The sequence below is a fragment of the Solea solea genome, chromosome 18 (assembly GCF_958295425.1).
Source record: "Solea solea chromosome 18, fSolSol10.1, whole genome shotgun sequence".
Lineage (NCBI taxonomy): Eukaryota > Metazoa > Chordata > Actinopteri > Pleuronectiformes > Soleidae > Solea > Solea solea.
In genome coordinates this window covers 23,219,391-23,234,798 of record NC_081151.1, presented here as the reverse complement: position 1 = coordinate 23,234,798, position 15,408 = coordinate 23,219,391, and the positions used below count along the sequence as shown (strand labels likewise).

At 42.0% G+C, this 15,408-nt stretch overlaps 1 protein-coding gene across 1 annotated transcript in view; it reads left to right on the top strand.

The window, feature by feature from the left end:
• kcnh5b (potassium voltage-gated channel, subfamily H (eag-related), member 5b) overlaps positions 1-15,408 on the top strand; it is an 88,949-nt gene that overhangs the window by 32,325 nt on the left and 41,216 nt on the right. The window contains exons 7-8 of the mRNA XM_058616180.1: positions 2,117-2,274; positions 4,436-4,707. Of these exons, the coding sequence (XP_058472163.1) occupies positions 2,117-2,274; positions 4,436-4,707 (430 nt within the window). The remainder of the gene's footprint in view (positions 1-2,116; positions 2,275-4,435; positions 4,708-15,408) is intronic.

Here is a 15,408-nt window from a genome sequence, read left to right as displayed (position 1 = left end):
TAAGTCCTGGATCAGGCTTGTGTTTGGACTGAGAACAGTACTTTTACTTGGTGGGCGGGGTGTGGGCTGTGCCCGATGACTGTGGAGCAACAGACAACAGGAGGACATCCAGCAGCTCTGTGTTCCTGCTCATTCTGTGACTTCCTAAATTATTAGGATTGAAGAGCAGATGCTTTAATCCAGGATGATGGTTTAACCCTCCTGGGACCATTGCAGACATAATTTGGCATGTGCACGTCTCATTACCATAATGCTGTGTTCATACCAAACCAAAAAAATGTCAACTTGAGCGTCGGAAGCGGATTGTGCGATCTAGTTTGTGATATCTAGAAAATTAAAAAACTGGAGGATGAAGCGGTGAAAGATGGATGGATGGATACTGGAAAAGCAGGGAAATAGAGCTATGTGTCATTACGGTAGAACTTCAGTTCCTCCGCAGAAACGAGCGTCTAATGACAGACGAGATTCACCGGTGCGCCGCACGTTTGTGACGTCAGCTTCTCAGTAAACGGTGGAATAACTGGCAGATGTGGAGAGTGAAGGTTATCTTGGACTCATGTTCCATTTTTTATCTTCTGCCTCCGTCAGGAACACGTGTCAGTGGATGTTGGGCTTCATTAAAGATGATGGACAGAGTCATTTTCCCCGTGGACACGTTGTTTACATCAACAGGCTGTGTTTTGACAAACAGGAGCTTATAGAACATCTGTTTTACATGTGACTCTCCTCCTGCTGCTGCTGCTGCTGCTGCTGCTGCTGCTGCTGTTGCCGCTGCCGCTGCCGCTGCTGCTGTGAACTGTCCGAGTCCCAGGAGAGAAGCTTTGAAGCTGCCGCCGCAGTGACGCGGCGAGGAGCCGAGTTTGATCCTTCAGAGAGAATGAGGCGTCTAATTAGAATGAATTAGACTCAATAAGAACGTTTAGAGCTGGTCTGTAATAAACTAGAGTCAAATTTAAAAAACAAAAACAGTAAGCCTAGCACAGACGAGGCAAACAACAACACTTTTGATAAGTAATTAGTCTGAGTGTTTTTTTTAATAATTAAAACAAGTTTCTTTGATTTTTTTTCAGCCTCTTAAATGTGAATGTTTCTAAGAATATTATTAAAATTGAATCATTTTGGTTTTTGGACAAAAACAAGACATTTTCACAGTTGAAAAACACGGATCATCGTTTGTCAGCATTCACACATTTTATAGATCAAACAGCTTGTTAAAAAATGAAGAAAATAGTTATTTTCAGCACTAGACAGATCTTAGGTGCTTAAGACTTCCACAATAAAGGCTGCGTGTTAGTCTATGATATCTGAAGAATATGTTTTCTGCTTTGTTTTTGCTGATGGACAGACTTTTCCTACAGGAAATAAACCACTCACTCTCCCACACCAAAGCCCTGAGAGAAAATCACTGATTTTAACATCACAGCACACAGGTGTTGTTGATCCACTGCTGCCTTCATCACTAAGTTCAAATGTGTTGTTTTGTCAATTGGGCATTTGAAATGCTTTGTTCAGTTTGACCTCAGTGACACAAAGTGACCACACGATTACATGAATAAATTATATATGGCTTCCTACTTCTCAGCTTTCAGAAACCGTTGGAATATTTTCCATCGCACAGAGTGTCTGTGTTTGTGCGTTAAAGTGAAAGAGGGAAAATCAGGGTTTGGTTCTGTTTGATGACATATTGGTTTGAAGTCCTGGGACTAAAAGAAAAAATGGAGACAAGCACATTAAAAGGGTGATATTTATTATTATCAGAGGTTTGCTGTGTGTATATAACACACTTATCTCATCTGTTTTCTTATCTCATGTTTAGTTTGTTTTCATAGACCCGGTTGCTTGTTTCTCTCGTGAGATCTGGCAACGCTGCTCTGCAGACTCTCACGTTTGTGCGTGTGTGTGTGTGCGTGTGCGTGTGTGTGTGTGTGTGTGCTGACGCCTCAGAGTTCCAGCTGTTGCCAGAGAGTTTCCTCCGTATTGTGATGCGTCACTACGACCGTTTTGTAATGTGTCAGTTTTCACAGGATAGTTGTGTCCTGGTATGAGTTAACCTACATGTATTCTCCTCCCTCCCTCCCTCTCACCTCCCTCCTCGTCTCCTCCTCCCTCCCCTCAGGGCATCAGCAGTCTGTTCAGCTCTCTGAAGGTCGTCCGTCTGCTGCGTCTGGGCCGCGTGGCCAGGAAACTGGATCACTACCTGGAGTACGGTGCTGCCGTTCTGGTGCTGCTGGTCTGCGTGTTTGGCCTGGTGGCTCACTGGCTCGCCTGCATCTGGTAAACACTGTTGTTTTTATGTAGTAATCATGCTTAAAACTCACGCGTGTCATTAACTCCTTGCCAAACAAAGTCAAAGTGGATAAACGGGTGTGTTCTTTCCACAAAGAACATCCATGTGTGTGTCATGTTTGTTACCATGTGTTGCCGCATACTGATCAAAAAAAGGTTGGTCTGTTCTCCAAGTTTTTCTCCACGTGTACTCGTCTACTCGTTTGGCGATGTCTCTGTCGCGTCTTTCTCGGTGTCTCTTGCATTTCCCGTCCAAGTTGGCGCTGCACACACTGAGTAAGTCACCTGCCAAGTTTGAAGCCTGTCAAGCCAACCGTTGGACATAGTCCTTGGATAGTGGAGTGCGTTTTGTGCTATTTACTACCGTGGTTATAGCAGTAACACACAACAAGATCCAAGTATGGTGAGAACATGTTTCTCCATGTGAGACGGGGCAGAAGCGCCGTCTTTGGTCACATATCTGTTGCTTTTCCACTTATATCTCTTATATTTCTGGTCCTAACACGACTGAAGTTGGCACTGCATTGGACGGTTTCGAGTTTCTTACAGATACAGATCAAAGGAAGCTGTTGGCGGCAGAAGCGGCTTGTTTGCTTTTACATTACATTACAGAAGCTTTATCCAAAGCGACATACAATGGAGTCGAACTTGCGACCATTGCGACCCTGATGTCTTTGGCACACAGGGTACTGGTCTTAACCACTGAGCCACTCCACCCCTGGCTCATACGTCTGTTGCTTTTCTACCTTTATCTCTTATATTTCTGGACCTAACGCGACTCTAGATGGCACTGCACACACTGGTGTCCTTCCTAAATCACCTGCCAAGTTTGAAGCCTGTCAAGTGAACCGTTGGCCGTGTAATATGCAATTAAAAGAAGACAAACTTCATTAATGAGATTTGGAGAAACTTTTTCCTCATCTCATTCTCACAGTTTAGTGCCATTCAAAGACTCACACACTTTCCTAACTGCGTCTAATTGGTTATGTTTGCTAAACACGACTGCTGCTGCTCGCTGCTGCTGCTGCTGCTGCTGCTGCTGCTGATACTGCTGCTGCTGATGCTGCTGCTGCTGCTGCTGCTGCTGCTCTCGCTGCTGCTGATACTGCTGCTGCTGATGCTGCTGTTGCACCACTCCCTCCCCGTGTGTACATTGCAAAACATCTGCCGCGTTTCTGCTGACGAAGGCATTTCTTTACCTCGGAACAATAATAATAAACTGAAGGCAAATGTATCTATGAACCGTATAGAAAACGAGACCCAGTTATTATTTTTAACGGTTTATCTTTATGCACACGAGACAGAAACCTCACGTCGGGAACGTAAATCCTCACTTTACTCTTCTCTTTAATGCTCCTGGAGTTTTGTTGTCTTTACGCTTCATTAAATAAATTTTAATTAAACAAATTATAGTGTGTTGACTTGTCAAATGTCAAAATAATGATGAATGCATGCTTTTATGAGCACAGTTAAAGAGGAAATGATGTCACATCTACCACAAAGAAATGAATATGTTTTTTTTCCTTACAAATTACTCAAATAATTAGTTTAATACTAAATTAAAGCACTATTTATATTCATGGTGCGTCATTTAAAAACAACACAAGTGCAGATTTAAAAGAAGTCAATACAATAAAAATAATTAAATAATTAAGCTGTGCTGTACATGCTTAAATAAGGGGAGAAGAAACGATAAATAACACAAGGACGGCAACTGAAACAACACAACTGTAATTGAAATACTAATAAATCAGTAAATAAATGTCGTGCTCAACTGGGATTAAAAGTCAAAGTCAACAAGGGCTTAAAACTCTTGAATGGATAAATAAAGTCTTTAAGCAGAAAAAAGAGGTAAAAATAAGTGAAAATTTGTGCAAACTCAACAGTCTACACAGACATTGAGGTAAAATAATACATTAAGCATTATTTATAAAGAATCTGGACAATTTGTGATATTGTAACTGCGTTAAAATCTATTTTCTGCCTCTTGTTAAACTCTCAACTGTCAGAATCAGTGAAATTGACCACTTTGGTAAAACCTCTGCAGTCGTGGAGTGATGACGGTGAGACGCTCTCTCTTGAGCAGCTGCTCGCCCTCGCTGCAGTCCTGCCGACCACGCTGACTCTGTTCTCTCTCTGTCCGCCGCAGGTACAGCATCGGAGACTACGAGGTCATCGACGAGGCCACCAACACCATTAAAATGGACAGCTGGCTCTACCAGCTGGCCAACAGCATCGGCTCGCCGTACCGCTACAACGCCAGCGGCTCGGGTCAGTGGGAGGGCGGACCCGGCAAGGACTCGCTCTACATCACGTCGCTGTACTTCACCATGACCAGCCTGACCACCATCGGCTTCGGCAACATCGCCCCGACCACGGACGGCGAGAAGATCTTCTCCGTGGCCATGATGATGGTGGGATGTAAGTGACCCTGCTTTTGTGTCCTCTGCTGCTGTGGTCTTGGTTGCATGTGCTCAGGAGTCATCACGTGTTTTGTGAGTTTGATGTGGTTTGGTTTGGCGGAGTCGACCACTGAGGATGAACCTCTCCAGCTGAAATGAGGCTTCTCAGTGCTAAAGAAGTCTACATTTCAGGTTGTTTTTGAGGCTTGTGTTGTCATTGTTTTACAGGCCTCACTGTGAAATCTGTCAGGAAGGTTGTCATGGTGCTGGTAGTTTTGATAACATTGTGTCAGAAAGTGATGTGGTTTGACTTTGGCAGATAAATCTTTGCAGAGTTGTCACAACCTGAAGGAGTCGACCCCTGAGGATGAACACTTTCATTTCCAAGTCTCCCGCTCGCACTGAAATGACTAAAATGATATATTGACACAGTTTTGGATAAAAAAAGGTCTAAATTTGTGTTTCCTGAGAGCATTCAGGTTGTTTTTCAAGGCTTGTATTCCCTGTGTTACAGGCCGTGCTGTTGAAGGTTGTTTTTCCACTCTTGTCTGACTGATGAGTCGGTTGTTTTCTTAGCAGGATTGCATATTGTGAGAACTTTAAAGCTGCTGGAAGTGAAGTGATGTCAGCTTTCGACCAACTTCCTGCAGCAGGGAGGAGCTCTGTATCTGTATATGATGTCATTTACCAGCACAAGAGTCAGTTGACTGAGAAAGTAAACAATAATAATGTGGTAAATTTCATGTCCGTTGGTGTCAGTGTGCACGTATGCAGACGACACTGTTGTTTACATTAAACTACATGAGAAGCGGTGTAGTTTGGGTTCAATAATCAGTATAAGGAAATGAAAACAAATGGAGAGTCTGTTTGGAAGTGTTTCCGGTCGTGTCCGTTGGTCAGTGTGCACATTTGCAGATGACACTGTCACTTATATGAGAAAAGGTTTATTTATTTTTGGCTAACTTATTGCAACAGCACAGGAATGTACTTTCTTGGGGAGGAGCCATGGGAAATCAAGAGCAGGGGTGTCAAACTCATTGTAGTTCCGGATCTCAAGTGGGCCGGACCAGTAAAATAATAGCATAATAACGTAGAAATACATTTTATATTTAATGAAGTATCAACAAACCTCAAATTTCTTGAGAAAAATAAGTTTACACATGTGCATTACAACTACAAAGGCACACAATATTTAGTCACAGGTATCTCAAACGGATAAATCTAGCATTTTATAGAAATGCCGTCAGTGATCTTTTAGCAGATCTTCGGCTCACTCGCTTTTGTCTTTGTCTGTCAGTACGTCGTGTTGCCTCCAGGTCAGAGTCAGGAGAATCATCAGGAGTGTTTGGTGGTGAAGGAAAAGACATGTCACAGTCATGTCCGTTGGTCAGTTTGCACGTATGCAGACGACACTGTCGCTTATATTAAAGTACATGGGGGAAAAAGTAGAGTTTAGGTTCAAATGAAAGTCCACTGAAGTCATTCAGTGGCGGTTCCTCTAGGGGGTGCCATGAGAAAAAAAAACATGTGTGCTTTATTTATTTGGTGGTTAAAAGTCAATGACAACACAAAGTGCATACAAATACAGCACATTTCATTGATAATATTGTATAATATGGAATAAATCACAGAACAACAGTCTCATACACATGTTACTTTACTATGAAAATGTTAAATAACAAAAACAGAAGCTAATCTGTGAACCAGTACGAGTCAGTTTAGTCGTGACGGTTTGAGGTGTCGGGGGATCATGGTAATGATCGTTTGGGAGGCGTTCCCGCCCGTTAGCCTTCCCTCTCCTCCTCTGTATGTGGGGCAGGACATTTATTTATTCATTTGTGAAACAGAGCCACAGTCAGACCGCATGACCTCGGGTCTGTGTCTCAGTGAAGTTGTGTCTCCTCATGAGAAGATGACGTGTTTGTGTGAAACCTCAGAGAGAGAGAGAGAGAGAGAGACGTGAAGCCTGGAGATAAAGTGAGAGCTGTCAAAATATGCACAGCTCTTTCAACACGGATTATAACTGACAGCAGCTTTGATGTGACCACACTCGACATACATGTCAACAAAAGACCCAGTAAAATCAACTCATCGTCCTAAAACGCAGAGACGTTGATCAGTAATAACTCACCTCTCCCTCCATTTGTTCCGATGATTCCTTTAGATTAACCGTGGGGAGTTCTCTTTGCCATTAATCCCGTGTGTCACATGCTGCTTTTCTATTATACGCTCGGTTATCGGCGGCGCGGCGCCTCCTGCTGCGCGGCCCCCGACGTTGTTTGAAGAGAAAACGTGGACTGTTAACGTTCCTAATTCAGCTTCTGTGAATAGACTCCAGTTAAAGAAACAGACTCAAAGTTTAATGTCGACGAAAACAGCTGGAGGTTTTTTGGGGGAGAACTAATAGATTAACGTAATGGCTGATGGGAGCCGCAGCCTTGTGGCTTCATTACATAACCACGAGATTGAAAAAAAAAAACAACATTAAAGGGATAGCGCGGGTTTTCTGAAGTGAAAAAAACCCACGCATTTTAGCCATTTAACAAAAGCCTCACCTCATAAAATCTACTCATCTAACTTTGTGTTGCTGTGTAAACTGATGACTTTCCCCCACACCAAAGCCCATAGAGAAAATCAGTGATTTTAACATCACACACACAGGAGGTGTTGATCCACTGATGCCTCCATCACTAAGTTCAAATGTCTTATTTTGTCAATTCGGCATTTGAAATCCTTTGTTCAGATTGACCTCAGTGACACAAAGTGACCACACGAGGCAGCAGTAGACCAGCAGCTCCTGTGTACCCGCGAGCTAAAATCACTGATTTTCTATATGGACTTTGGTGTGGTGTGATTTTAGCTACTTTACAAAATCTGCCCCATCTTAAGAACGTTTTCACGTCTTTATTTCACTGTGAGACAGACTTTTCCAACAGGAAACTGAAGTTTATAAACCACTCACTCTCCCACACCAAACCTCATAGAGAAAATCAGTGACTTTAGCTCACGGGGACACAGGAGCTACTGGTCTGCTGCTGCCTCGTGTGGTCACTTTGTGTCACTGAGGTCAATCAGAATGAAGGATCTCAAATGCCGAATTCACAAAATAAGACATTTGAACTTAGTGATGGAGGCAGCAGTGGATCAACAACTCCTGTGTGTGTGATGTTAAAATCAGTGATTTTCTCTATGGGCTTTGGTGTGGGAGAGTGAGTGGTTTACAAACTTCAGTTTCCTGTTGGAAAAGTCTGTCACAGTGAGATAAAGACGCAAACGTGTTCTTAAAAATATGCGTTGTGACACACTCTACTGTCAAGGTCACATGACCTTGGAATGTCGAGAGGCGTTTAGTTTCCATGACATGAATAATGAATAAAAATGAATAATCTGTACGTTTTTTTTTGTTGTTTTTTTTAACTTTATTTTTATTTAACAATAAAAAACACAGTACAAAACATTCCTTGACAGCAGCACATAATATATATATATGACAACGCAAACAACAGAGACAGACATAGAACTGAAGACACATTAGGGCCTGGCAAGCTAATACACAGTATAATTAGTTAAATAAATAAATAAATCAATAAATAAATAAATAAATAAATAAATGAATAAATAAATAAATAAATAAATAAATGAATGAATGAATGAATGAATGAATGAATGAATGAATAATGGCTAGTTAGGACAGTACAGCACAGTATGGGTTCCCTTCAGTTATAAAAGTGTCTTGCAGTAGGAAACCACCTCCTCTTAAAGACAATGTGTACGTTTTTAAACCATGTGTTTGTCCAGAAGTGGGACATTTACTGTAAAATCCACTGACAGAGTCTGTGTCTGTTTCCTGAAGGAGAAATACTTTGAGTGCATGAATAATTTAACCGTGAGCAGAGTCTCACACTGAAAACCTCTTTTCCGCTTTCTTCCACACGTTTTCTCTCCGAGGCTTCGACTGAGGAACAACAAACACACGAGCGTTAATCTGTCTGTGCCGGGATTAAACGGCTGCACCGCGTCCACACTGAGGCCTTTTCTTCACCGTGTCGTTTCAGTGTCTGGCAGTTTATTTACAGTTTACTGCATGTTAACAATGGAATTGTTCTTGTTTTATTGTGTTATTTAGAAAAAGCACTTACACCACAGTTTGCGTGTTAAATTTGAAATTTGAACATTTTACGGGCAGCCCGTGGCCAAGTGGAAAGGGAACTTGACTTGTAACCGGAAGGTCACCGGTTCAAATCCCCACCCGGCCAAAAAGGGCTGGGGTACCCCTGAGCAAGGTACCCAACTCCCAATGCTCCCCGGGCGCTACTCAGTGTGGCAGCCCACTGCTCCTAATTCTAGGATGGGTCAAAATGCAGAGGAATACTTTCCCTAAGGGGATTAATAAAATGTAACTTTAACTTTAAAACGTTTATATTTGTTATATTATTAGAATCACCCTTTTTTTCCCACACTTCTTACAAATCCGAGTGAATCAAATCCCACAAATGAACTTTGTTAAATCTTCTAAATGTCCCACATTCATGTATTCATAATTATATACTAAAATCTGACCTTTAGATATCACTGAGATGAATGATTTAATGAAAAAAAAAACCCTGAAATATTCACGTTTAAAAAGCTGAAAAATCACAGAAACTGGTTTTAATTGTTGAAAAAAACACACAAAATTGATGAGTTTGTCCAAGACGCTCATCAACACCTGAGTGTGGACCAATCATGGACGAGGATCAGTGTCTCTGTGACGTCTCCAGGCTCAGTGGGACACTTCAGGTGGACACTTCAAAGGGACACTTTTTTTTCCAAGCGAAAGATTCAGCAGCTTCACGTGTGACAGATCCATCCCATCCCTCTGTCCTCCTGTCTGTGTGTCTCTGTGTGTCTCTGTCTCTGCGTCCACAGCCTGAAAGACACTCTGTCACCATTTGGAATCATGGTTTGTGTCTTTGATGTCTGAGTGACTTTCCCCTCATGTCACATGTGTGTGGCTCCTCCCCCTCTGTCCTCCCCTTTACGCTGCTCGTCTCCGGCGTCTGTCCTCCCTCATGTCTCACAGCGCGAGATGTTGATGGTGAAAAGAACATCAGCAGAGGAGACACACGACTCCTTCTGATATATATGTGTGTATATATATATATATATATATATATATATAAATATACATATATATATACGTGTATACATGTATATACATAAATATATACATATACATGTATATATGTATGTATGTATTAATCCCTGATAATCTGTGTGGTTCGTGTTTCCACCGCACCTCAAAGTTCCAGAAAAATTCAAAACTCAAAAGAGCCTGGACCTCGTCGTCCTCGTCCGTCCACTTGTCTTACGTCCTCTTCTTTTGTTTTCTGTATTTTTGAAATGTAACTGACTTTTAAAATCATACAACACTGAGATTTAAAATCAGAATTGTGAGAAAAAAGGCAACATTTTTGGATTAAATCAAGAGTTTCTGACTTTTAAAATCGTATAACTCAGGTTTAAAGTCAGAATTCGGAGAGAAAATTAAGAATTTATGACTTTTAAAGCCACAAATCTGAGATTTAAAGTTAGAATTCTCAAAGAAAAGTCTAATTTATTGTATTAAATTAAGAATTTCGGACTTTTAAAGTCATAACTGAGACAAAAAAGATTATTTTATTCATTGTTTTGTCAATTTTTTCGCTGAAATGAGGCTTATTTTACATTTTACGGACCAAAAAATCTACCAATTATCCCATAAAATAGACAAATTATTGGATTATGAAAATAATCTCCAGTGTGAATGTGAGAGAAGAAAATCACATTAAATCTGATGTAAAAACCTCTTTTAATCAAGTGAAAGGCTTCAGTCTGACACTGAGAATATTTCCTCACACAGTAGTGAAATAAATCTACGTTATGATCCGTGTTTTCATTGTTCTTCACCTCATGGTGTTTGTTCTCGCCTCTAATGAACAGAGAAGACAAATCCTGGTCCACGGCTGTTGTTTGTGTTGTGTTTTAATGATGGAGGAGAGAGGAGGTGTGAGAGGAGTAGAGCAGAGCAGGAGCAGGACTCACGGTGGATCACAGAGGTGAAGGAGAGTTAAGGAGAGTTAAGACCACAGAGCGATGAGAGAGAGAAGCCGCGGCTGCAGGTAAAGCTCTGCACGTCCTTCAACAAGGCGGAAAACTCTCTATGAAAAATAGTTTAGCCACTTAACAAAACACTCTCCGTTTAAATCTGCGATATCTTTCACAACGTGTTCACGTCTTTATCTCAATGTGAGACAGACTTTCCAACGGGAAACTGAAGTTTGTAAACCACTCACTCTCCCACACCAAACCCCATAGAGAAAATCAGTGAATTTAGCTGGTGGGGACACAGGAGCTGCTGGTCCTCTGCTGCCTCGTGTGGTCACTTTGTGTCACTAAGCTAAGCCTAAATGGAATATTTCAAATGCCGAATTCACTAAAATAAGTCATTTGAACTTAATGATGGAGGCAGAAGTGGATCAACTACTCCTGTGTGCTGTGATGTTAAAATCACTGCTTTTCTCTATGGGCTTTGGTGTGGGAGAGTGAGCGGTTTATAAATTGACAAAAACTTAAGTTTCTCAGTGGATAAAAGGTTGTTTACTGTCGAGATAAAGCAGTGAACATATCCTAAAGATTTTATAGACTGGTTTTATGATGTCAGTCTTTTGTGAAGTGGCTAAAATCTGTGTTTCCTCACGTCTCTCGCTGGTTTTCACCGAGTCACAGCTTCATTCTTCCCTCTGACATCATCATGGTTGATTTGCGTAACCAGGCAACACGACTCACCTGAGCAGCTGCAGCTCACTGAAGGAATTACCTGGACTCGCAGCGAGGCGCGAGGATGAGGACGATTGGACGCGTCTTCATCCTGGCAGGGGAGGAGACATGAAAGGAAGGAAGGAAAGGGAGAGAGGAAGGAGTTGATGCTCTCGCCCTCGGCTCCATATTCATGAGACTTAAAATCTCCTGATGTGGAAAGTTCTCCGTGCAGCGAGGAGAAGCTTCCAGAAATAATCCCACAACGGGGTTTGGGTAACACTGTACTGAGCGACGCCCACCCGAGTCCACTTAACCACCACGCCACTGAGGCCTGAGGAGAGGAGCGGAGGAAAGACGTTTGATGAGACAGGAGCTGGAGGAAAAGAATAAGTGTGTAGAGAAGAGGGAAGGATGGATGGGGGAGGGAAAGAGGGGGTGAAGGATAGAGAGAATGAGAAAATATGGATATAAAGAGGGAAAGATGTATAGGAAGTAAGGATGCATAGGAGGAAAGGATGAGATCCCCTTCCTCTCTTTCTCTCCTCGTCTTTGTCAGTGAAGAAAATCAGATCCATGATTTCAGTGTGTGTTTAAAATGAGGTCGTTATTTTACCACAGATCCAGTCCTGGAGAGATTTGTTTGGGGGCGTGGCCAAAAATACATTTCCTGGTCCTTTTCTGATCAAAATAAGCAACTAAAAAAGTGCAGAGGTGAGGCGTTAAAGGGTTAATGATTCACACTTAGGAAGCTTTAATTATTAAAAACAACAACATTCACACAAATGATGTCATTACTACATCCTGCGTCTTATTTTGAAATTTTTATTTGGAGCTTGTTTTTTGTATCTTTTTCTCATTTTCATCAAACTTTTCTGAACACGTTTGCACTTTTTCTATTTTCACCACAAACCTGTTTTACATTCCTAATCTCGCCCTCGTCGTCTCGCCCTCGTCGTCTCCTGCACTCGCTACAACTACTGTCCTCTGTCTTTTTATTTGGACTCAGCAGCTCTGTGTGGTTTACATGCGGCCCGTCCTCTGTGTCTCTGTCCTGTAACTGCTGTCCCGTCCTCTGTGTCTCTGTCCTGTAACTGCTGTCCCGTCCTCTGTGTCTCTGTCCTGTAACTGCTGTCCCGTCCTCTGTGTCTCTGTCCTGTAACTGCTGTCCCGTCCTCTGTGTCTCTGTCCTGTGACTGCTGTCCTGTCCTCTGTGTCTCTGTCCTGTAACTGCTGTCCCGTCCTCTGTGTCTCTGTCCTGTAACTGCTGTCCTGTCCTCTGTGTCTCTGTCCTGTAACTGCTGTCCCGTCCTCTGTGTCTCTGTCCTGTAACTGCTGTCCCGTCCTCTGGAGTTTGTCACATTGTCTTATTCTCTTTCATCGTCTCTCTCTCTCTCTCTCTCTCTCTGGTGTAACTTGTAACTGAATGCTGAACACAGAGAAGCTCGCTGGGCACCTTCTTGGCGCGCTGAATAATAAATGTAAAACGAGGAGTGTAGTTTTCCTGCTTTCCTTGCACCGTTTTCATCACAAGGTCTTTGAGCCGAGCTGCTCTTATTAAAACAGATGCAGAGAGGACGCGGCGGGGATTTTCACGTGTGCGGCGGATAAAAAGAACCCGCGCAGGAGAAACAAACAGCCTCAGGGTCGGAAAAGAAAGTGAGAGGTGCAAAAATGCAGCTCTGTGTGATGTGGAAGAACAGCTTTAATCATCACAGAGAATCCTGCAGACTCAGCGTGGAAACCACCAAACATTCTGAGGAATCACAGAACCTCACGATGTATCGCCATGCATGGTCCTTATCCTATAGATAATGAAATAACGATGAAAGGAGACATATACATTCATTCATTCATTCATTCATTCATTCATTCTTTCATTCATTCTTTTCTACTTCTGTCCATGCTCCACAAGTTAGTTTGAAATGTTTGCACTTTTTTGAGTTTTTATATAAGTATTTAAAGCATTTCCGTCAGTAAAACATAATTTACCGTTCGTTCATTCCGTCATTCATTGCTTTTTAATAAAATGAAGCGATAAAATCTCCACAACAGCATTGGTGTTTTTTTTGCAGTGTCAGATTTGAAAAAATAAAAGACTTACTAATTTGTTGCTAGTGGCAGAAAATGTCACCTTCCCAAAATTGCTGTAAAAAATATTATATTTTAATATTTCTTTTCCACTTTAGACGAGTCAGTCTTTTTAAGCTAATATACAGATCAAATTTTAATAATACTTTTAAAGGCCATTATGTTCACAAAAATACATTTCAAGGACCTGAGATGGCTCAATGATTGGCATTACCAGAATATATACAGTATTGATATTTACAGTATAAACAGGATTGTATTATGTGTATTATGTAAAGCGAATTATATATCGCATGTGGGATGAGTAACCTCATATAAATCTACATAAAGTCAATGAAAGTCTGGGATTTTTATCTGGGAATGAATGACGGTTTGTCAGCAGTGTCACACTGAAGTCCTGACCTTTAACCTGCAGTAGCTGTTGTGTTATTTCTCCTGGTTTTTCCTGGATGGACTGCGTTGTCATGATAGTTTAGAGACTCTTGCTCAGTCCTGTTCTTGTAATGTTGGTGTTTAAAAATAAAAAGTGTGAGTGTGTAAATGTAATGTTATGTGTGAGTGTGAGTGTGAGTGTGGTTGTAGCCAAAGTTCACACCAGAAGGAAACCTGATATTTCTCAGTTTGGGTAACACTTAACGTGACACTGTTAAATTTTCCACATTCAATTTAAAAATCAGTAAATTGCCTCGGTTATAGCGCTAACAACCTCCAGTTCAATTACACACAGAGTGGCAATTTCCTGCGGTGGTGGTGTTGTGGTTTGTGGCAGACGTTTGGCTGTAACCCTCTTATGTCGAGAGCACATTCAATCCTTTTGTTCCCTTGAATAAATACCATGTCTCCCGCGAGGACTGAGTGACATTAACAGTAACGAGCGGCGCCCACAGCGCTCGCTAACGCCGCTGAAAAATTAAAAAATCCCCTGCCTGTCAGTGACTGTCAGTGACTGTGCAGACGCATGACTGACGGCCTCCTGAGGCACAGTCAGGCTTGTCAGGGAGAAGTCGATTATCCAGACGTTTAACGGCGCACAGTGAGGAAACTTCAACCCTCCTCTCGCCGCGACCTGTCTCGCTTTACTCGTCGACATGGCAACGGCGGAATGAGCCGGAGCTCCCGCTGTGACAGTGTTTACCGCCGCTGATGACTCGAGAACCTCCAGACTCAGACTATTTTAGGGGTTTAGTTATTACTTGAGCTGAAGGAGCACATGTTTCTCTCTGCCACCGATGACCTCAGGAAACCTCATGAAGATGAAGCTGCAGCAAAACCACATGGATTTGTTGTTGTTACTGAAGTTAAGAAACTTTTTTATACTGTGTGATCTTTCATCAGCACTCAGTCGCGTCAAAGTGAACTCATGATCGCAACAAACAAAAGCTGCTGTCAGACCTGAACTTAAGTCCACACATGCTCCTTAAAAGTTCCTCGGAATGTTTTCCAGAACTTTTCACCATCAAAATTTTTACTATCTGAGTGAGCTTGTGTCCACAGTGAACTCAGGTTAACCCCGATCTCAATGAGAACCCTGAAGGAAGCAGAAGACTTCTTTGCCACAGAGGACCATCTGCCTCCATCTTGTCCTGTCCTCATGTCTTTCTAAACAACATCCATGAACATTCTCTGTGGTCTTCTTCTTTTCCTCCTGCCTAGCAGCTCCAATAGAATCACTGTCCCTCTTCTGTATTTGACCCAAACCATCACAACCTTGCTTCTCTTACTTTATCTCCAAACTTTATCTTCAATCTAAGCTGTCCCTCAAAAAAGCTCATTTGCATTTAGAAAATAAAAAAAACATCAACTCACAATTGCAAGGAAGCAAAGCTGCATTTGATGTAATTGTCCAGAAGAC